This window comes from Vespa velutina, chromosome 21, assembly GCF_912470025.1.
Source record: "Vespa velutina chromosome 21, iVesVel2.1, whole genome shotgun sequence".
Taxonomy (NCBI): Eukaryota; Metazoa; Arthropoda; class Insecta; order Hymenoptera; family Vespidae; genus Vespa; species Vespa velutina.
The window spans coordinates 361,812-368,406 of NC_062208.1; the positions used below are offsets into that span (position 1 = coordinate 361,812).

Consider the following 6,595-nt stretch of genomic DNA (forward strand, 5'->3'; position numbering starts at 1 on the left):
TTTCAATTATTCTATAGTAAAGATAGCAATAACGAAGGAAATTTGTGAGTGCATACTTTCTATTATCAATATTTATATTACTCTATTTAGTATCTGAGATGTATATTTATGCGTCCTTGCTAAAACTTAAATGCTATGAAAAAATATAGACTGGAAAAGAAATTGCGAAATCGTAAACAATATTTTATACTTGCATCGGAAAGAGTTACACAGAACTTTATTTCGATTTGCATGATTTTCATATGTTTCATAACAGAATTGGTTTAAAATGATGACGCAATTATTGAATTCTGTTATTAAATATTCGAATAGAATCACTCATTAGATTAAAAGTACAATTTAAGTACGAATACTCAATGAAAAAACCTTGATGATGACCGATGCGTTAGGGTTGTGACAAATGTATAATTTGAAAGATATTTTCAGTTATAGTCAATTAGCAGGAATGTGTGTTTCAGCAAATGAAAATATTTAATTTGTTGCTATGTGTGTGAGTGCGAAAGAGTGACAGAATTAGGATGAATTAAAATTTTTCATCAAAAGTATTTATCTCGCTGAACGTATCCTACTAAAATATTGGTCCTTTATAGAAGTAATATAATTCTAAGATATCATCAATCTCATCGTACTTGGTAAAATAAAATTTTAATACTTCATTACGAAATGAATAATTGAATTCCTCTTTCAATCATAGTTTGTTTACCTTGTTTGACATTGATCAATCCAGTACTCTTAATTCGATTAGAAGAAATTTAATACATTGCCGCACAACATGCCTTTCATAAGGTAAAGGTTAATCAAAAGAACATTGCAGAGAAGAAAACCTATGACGATGTATTTTTGTTACATTACTAAAAAAACAATAATTTATAGAAACTTTAAATATAACAATAATACCGATCTTCAAGGTGTATAATAATACATAAACATAACATAAAGTTATATGAAATGACAAGTAGATGGTTTTTATTTTATATAGATAATAATATGATTCTACTAAAGATTGTATGCTATTACTCACAAAATTCGTTATGTGTAAATATATTAATTATGTTCTACATATATATATATATTCATGCATGTATATTCTATGTTTTAATTAATTTCTTTTTTCAAATTTTAATCTTATTGGTTTCGTTGGTTTTAATGTGATGCTCAACTTTACATCTATTTTTTCAATTTCTATTGGCTTGTTTATTGTAACTCTAAATCTTTTTATCAGTGTAGCGATTACTGTTGCCATCTCCAGCATAGCGAAATGTTGACCTAAAAAAATAAGACCAATTGTAAATGCATTTTATTTTGGAATTTTCTGGTATATACTTTCAAATAATCTATAGGCGTATGCAATTACCTATGCAATTTCTTCGACCGTAACTAAATGGAAAGAAACACGTAGAACAATTCCTTTCTGGTAGGAATCTATCAGGATCAAATTCTAATGGCCGTGGCCAATATTTCGCGCTTCTATGTAGTTTATAGATGAGAAATACTGCTGAACATCCTTTTGGTATAGTCCAATTTTTAGTAACTAAATATAATTAATAAATAAATATTAGTACTATAAAATACGTTCATATTATTAATAATGAAATATTAAACGTAAAACAATGAAAAGGTATATATAAAATCATTTTGAATGCAGAGATACCTTTTATATCTTGCTTTACTTTCCGGGCGATGACAGGACCTGCAGGAAAGAGACGTAACGTTTCCTTGATCACACGTTCCAAAAATTTCATACTTTTAATATCATTATATGTCATTGGAACACATTTCGGATCGTCGGAGCAGTAAATATGATTTACTTCCTCATATACTTTGTCCTTTGTGATCGAAGATTTGAAAGGCATGATAAGAAGTTAATATGAATATAATTTACGTCGGATACGTGATAACTATTTATTAAGAAAATGTTATGTATACTTACTTGAATTTCCGGGAATGTTGCAAGCATTAAGAGGACAAAGCTAATGGTTGTGGCTGAAGTTTCGCTTCCCTGAAAGTAATATACAGTTTTCCTTAATTGTCATTAATAAAAAAAAATTTATTGCAATTAAAAGTAATAAATACGACTTACAGCTATAATTATTGTATTCATTTCATCGCGAATATCTTTCTCCGTATATACTTCTCCTTCGTTTGATAACTCAAATAAAAAATCGAAAAGAGTCTTCTGTTTTTGTCCTTGAAAAATGAACAAGAATCTATCATTAATAAATGACAAGATTGAAAATTACATTTTATTCAAAGTATATTGCTTATTTTTACCTAATTTTTCCGCCGTCAATTCTCGATTAATTTTACTTCTTAACATAGATTCCATTTTTTCTTTGATTATCTTTAGGAACATAAATAATGATGTGTAAAGAAAATGTTACATTAAAATTTTTTAATTTTGAAAAGTAGTAATGGAATTTTAAAAATATTTGCTTTAATGATACCTTGTTTGTTACATTATCTAGGTAAGCCAAGCACGTCTGAAATTTCTTTCCTCTAGCTGTGTTATAAAAAATTATGTTGGGATGTAACCATAATTTAAAGACCCTTTGTGTTTCTATATCCATCACACTGAGAGTGCACACAAAAAATGTTAGAAATATATATTATAAAATACATAATATATTACAAAAATAAAAGTATCATTATTATTACCCTCTTATTGATTCAGCTAATTTACAATCCGGATTTGTCAGCAAATTTATTTGCGTATCCAACGTGGCATCTTCCAATAAAAAGTTTAGCAAAATTATAGTAAATTCATACAAATGTATATAAATTTTATAAACATTAAAAATTTCTAACTTAAAATACCATATATTATATCCAAAGTACAGAGAAAGACATAATCAAAAATGTCTAATTCTTCTCCAACGAAAGTTTCTAACTTTTCCATTAATGCGATAGAATGATTAACAAATACATCCATATGTGACTTTATAATTTTCATAAGAAACATTTTATTTAAAACTTTTCGATGTGAATCCCATACTGATGCTAAAATCAAATCAAAAAGAAAGCAATCAGTGATTAATTTACATATTTCACTTATATTACATAATATACATATTACTTTAATTTTCATATTATATTTAATTTGTTCGTTTATAAGTACATGTTTATAACAAAAGAGTAAAAGAGAAAAGATCTTGTGCATATTCATATAATACATTCATTTGTATGTGTAAGTAAAGGAGCATAAATTTTTTACTATTCAATTTCATAAGATTATATGTTACAAAAAAGAATATATTAGATAGTACATACTTATTATAATTATTTTTGTACAGGTGAACAATGTAGAAGATATATACTTTACCTGGAGCAATAAACAAACCATTGCCTATAATAGGTTTCAATTTTTCATATTCCTCGCTCTTATCAGTAATATTTGGACTATTGAGTACAGTCTTCCGAAAAAAAAAATACAAAATGAAAGGATTATGAAATCATTAAAAATTATTAAAATAACACTAACAGATCTTACCTTGATATATTCAGGATTCTCTATTACTAAAAATAATTTCGTGCCTATCCATACTCGCCACAATAATTGATAATTCTTACCTAGGTTTAGTATTTGCTTCCATAGAGCTAGAATAGAGGTTATAAATAATTATTGGATGAAATACTTATGTATAAAAAATTGCTAATACAAATTTACCTGTTGTGTCGCCAATAAACAGATGAGCATTTCCAATTATTGGAAATGCTTTTGGTCCAGGAATGCCGTTGATAATATTAAGCATATGTAATTTATTTAAAAAGTATTCTGCTATTCCATAGTATAGTCCAAATAAAATTGTTAGAATAATAATTAATATTACGGTGAAATACATGATGAATTAGATCGATAGGAATATATATAAACAACTTAAATATAATGAAAATAATCTTATATCTCTAATAATAATTGTTGAGATTTACGGATAATTTGATATCATCGCCCAACGACTCTTACTATACTTTTGTTCTAACAGAAACAGAGGATGGAATAGAAAAGCGAGGAATATTTAAAAGCATAAATAAGACTTTGCTCACGTGATTACCGTTTACATTTGGTATTTCTCTTTTGATTGGACAAGAACATTCTAGAAAGATCTGAGATGGCACCAAAATTTGTTTCTGTCCCCACTTCTTATTAATACAAAAAATGCGATGACTGTACATTCCGTTATAAACCGGTTTTAAATTAATTTTTTATTGGAATAACGAATATCTCATAAATCCAATGTTTATTCGCTTTTTGTTTTCATATATACTTCTGCTTTAATTGTGTGAATGAAGACAAAAGTTTAATTGGTATTAAAAATTGAGTAGGTAGTAGAAAAACTAGAAGAGTGCATCTTTAAGGTTTCACTTATCTTTAAGAAAATTAATTTATAATAATTTAGAAATAAGTATGAACTTCAATGTCTTTATCCATTGATCATTTATTATATAGAATCTTATAAAATAATCAGATCCTTTTGTAGTTTTTAACAATTCTTATTTTATACTGTAAAGACACCACGTAAAATGAAACAATTCCTCTTCTTTTGTGTATCCTAAATTACCGCCGTCATATGTGTCATGATGTATTCAATATAGATATATTCTTCTATTTGTGATATTTTTCTTCTTATTATTTCTATAATAATAATAGTAGTAACTGAAATAAAGTTAACTCTCACAGAAGAAACCATAACAAAATAACGCTGGGAGAAAAATCTCGCAGATAATCTGGAAAAGTCCTTGAGTTTTGATCCTTATGAAAAATAAAATATAATATATACGTTCATTAATATGTGATATATATGTTCATTCATTCTGAAACAGTAATCGACAAATGTATATACTTTATATTCAAATCTAATCCCACACAATTATACTGTTGTTGTATCAAGGATCACCGCGAAATTCTCGTGAGTTATTAGTGGAAGAAATATAGATAAGAGATTGAAAAGTAACAACTTACTAAATTATCAAATAAGGGGTAGGGGAGAGTAAATTATTTCATTAGTTTCGTTAGAATTGAACGTATGATTTCTTGTGTTACTAATCTAAATGCTAGCGAATGTGCTGCACATTGCTTACATAATCTCTATATTTGTAATCTATAAATATAATGAAGAACTACAAATATCACAGTAATACATTTTTTCTTCGAAAAATGTCGAAAAGGGCATTTACGCCGTCGATGAAGACAGAAGTAATTCTTGAACTATTAAAAAAAGGTGTCATTTTAAGGACGAAGATTTAATCCAATGTATTGAATTTTCGAAAAGTTACCTTCGAAAAAATCGTGTAAGATATGTTATTTTTATTCGAGCATAATTTATGCAAAAACGAAAAGTTCTTTCCAAAATTCGGAAAAGATATGCAGTAAACTCGTTGTGAAATTGAGAACATGATCGGCAAAATTGGTCAAGAATTATGCCTGTTCTCATGATGGCATAAATCATTAAAAAATTTGAGACAAATATCATCGACTCATTGTTTGCAATGACATTACACTAGGCGCTTGGCTCGGAATTCGTCTGTTTTTCATGCAAAATTATTATTTACATTACCGCGTTACCGGAAATGAATGGAATAACGCAATGTCTTCTATGGATCCAGGAAAACTCGTCAGGAAGATACGCGATAAAAAGCATTAAGTCAATTTAAATGTGTAAGGATGTAATTTAAGTATAATGATAAAAAATTTCGATATCCACGTTTCGTTACTGCGTATCGGTAATTATCCTAGTAAAACTCGGTTATCTTATTGTTATGAACTTTAAATGTGCAAATTGATTAAAATAGCAGTTTTTCTCGAACTATCCATGAAGATGATAAGAACGTGCATGGAAAGGAAAGGAATGATGCTGATTGATCGTAGTCTATCAGATTATACAGCTCGAAATGGTTAAATTCGATTGTATGTAAACTTTGTATTTGTGAAACTGAATAACAACCGTACTGCTATAGAAATCAATCTCATATTTTAAAATTTTACTTTGTTCATTCAAATCAGATGGAAACATTCATAAACTATTTTTTGAATTATTATTAAATCAGATAAATTTTGTTGAGATAGTTATAATAGATATGTGGGAATAAGAATTTATTATTTCTTGAATGATATTCATTTCTTCTCAGTTATCACTGTATTCTATTTTTAGATAGTATCGAATTTTTTCTTGTTGTCAAAGTTGTCTCTTCCTCCCTCTACATTTCATTTTAATCATACAAGAAGTACGCATGCAGGCGCGCATTATTGAAAATCCTAAGTACGCGCAAGATTTCTTTCGACAATATTTTGCAACTTTTGCAAAATTTATTTTCTTGTCTTTTATTTTGCATGTCCTTCGTCTACTTTTTTACCTATATGACCATAATGGGTGAACTAACATAATCTATGTAGTAGAGGGAGTTTTTCAAACTGTGGTCAGGATTGATATATTGCTCGTTTTTTAAATTCAATTTTTCTAAAAATCCGGTTAGTATAACTTTCGAGACGATTAAGAATGATCGGACGTTCGAATTGGAGAGTTGATAACGTAATTAGATATTTTTTTATAATACATTCTGGATGAATAGAAAAGCATGGAGTAAGGTATTATTGTATGAG

The 6,595-nt window shown here is 27.7% G+C and overlaps 1 protein-coding gene across 1 annotated transcript; it reads right to left on the minus strand.

The window, feature by feature from the left end:
- Positions 1–968: 968 nt before the first annotated feature.
- Positions 969–3,972, minus strand: LOC124956219 (cytochrome P450 4C1-like). The gene is made up of 12 exons (XM_047511725.1): positions 3,665–3,972; positions 3,488–3,594; positions 3,320–3,410; positions 2,815–2,997; positions 2,656–2,725; positions 2,445–2,571; positions 2,272–2,341; positions 2,081–2,187; positions 1,931–1,999; positions 1,652–1,826; positions 1,355–1,531; positions 969–1,266 (listed from the first exon to the last, which is right to left on the minus strand). The coding sequence occupies exons 1-12, from the start codon at positions 3,837–3,839 to the stop codon at positions 1,100–1,102; spliced, it is 1,518 nt and encodes a 505-aa protein (XP_047367681.1). The 5' UTR covers positions 3,840–3,972; the 3' UTR covers positions 969–1,099.
- Between the last annotated feature and the right edge of the window lie 2,623 nt (positions 3,973–6,595).

Bases quoted from the DNA above. Each gene is read 5' to 3' on its own strand.
- LOC124956219 (XM_047511725.1), bottom strand. From the start codon at position 3,839: ATGTATTTCACCGTAATATTAATTATTATTCTAACAATTTTATTTGGA. The intron at 3,595-3,664 runs GTAAATTTGTAT...CCTCTATTCTAG, and splicing joins GTTTATTGGCGACACAACAG to CTCTATGGAAGCAAATACTA. The intron at 1,267-1,354 runs GTAATTGCATAC...TTATTTTTTTAG, and splicing joins CGGTCGAAGAAATTGCATAG to GTCAACATTTCGCTATGCTG.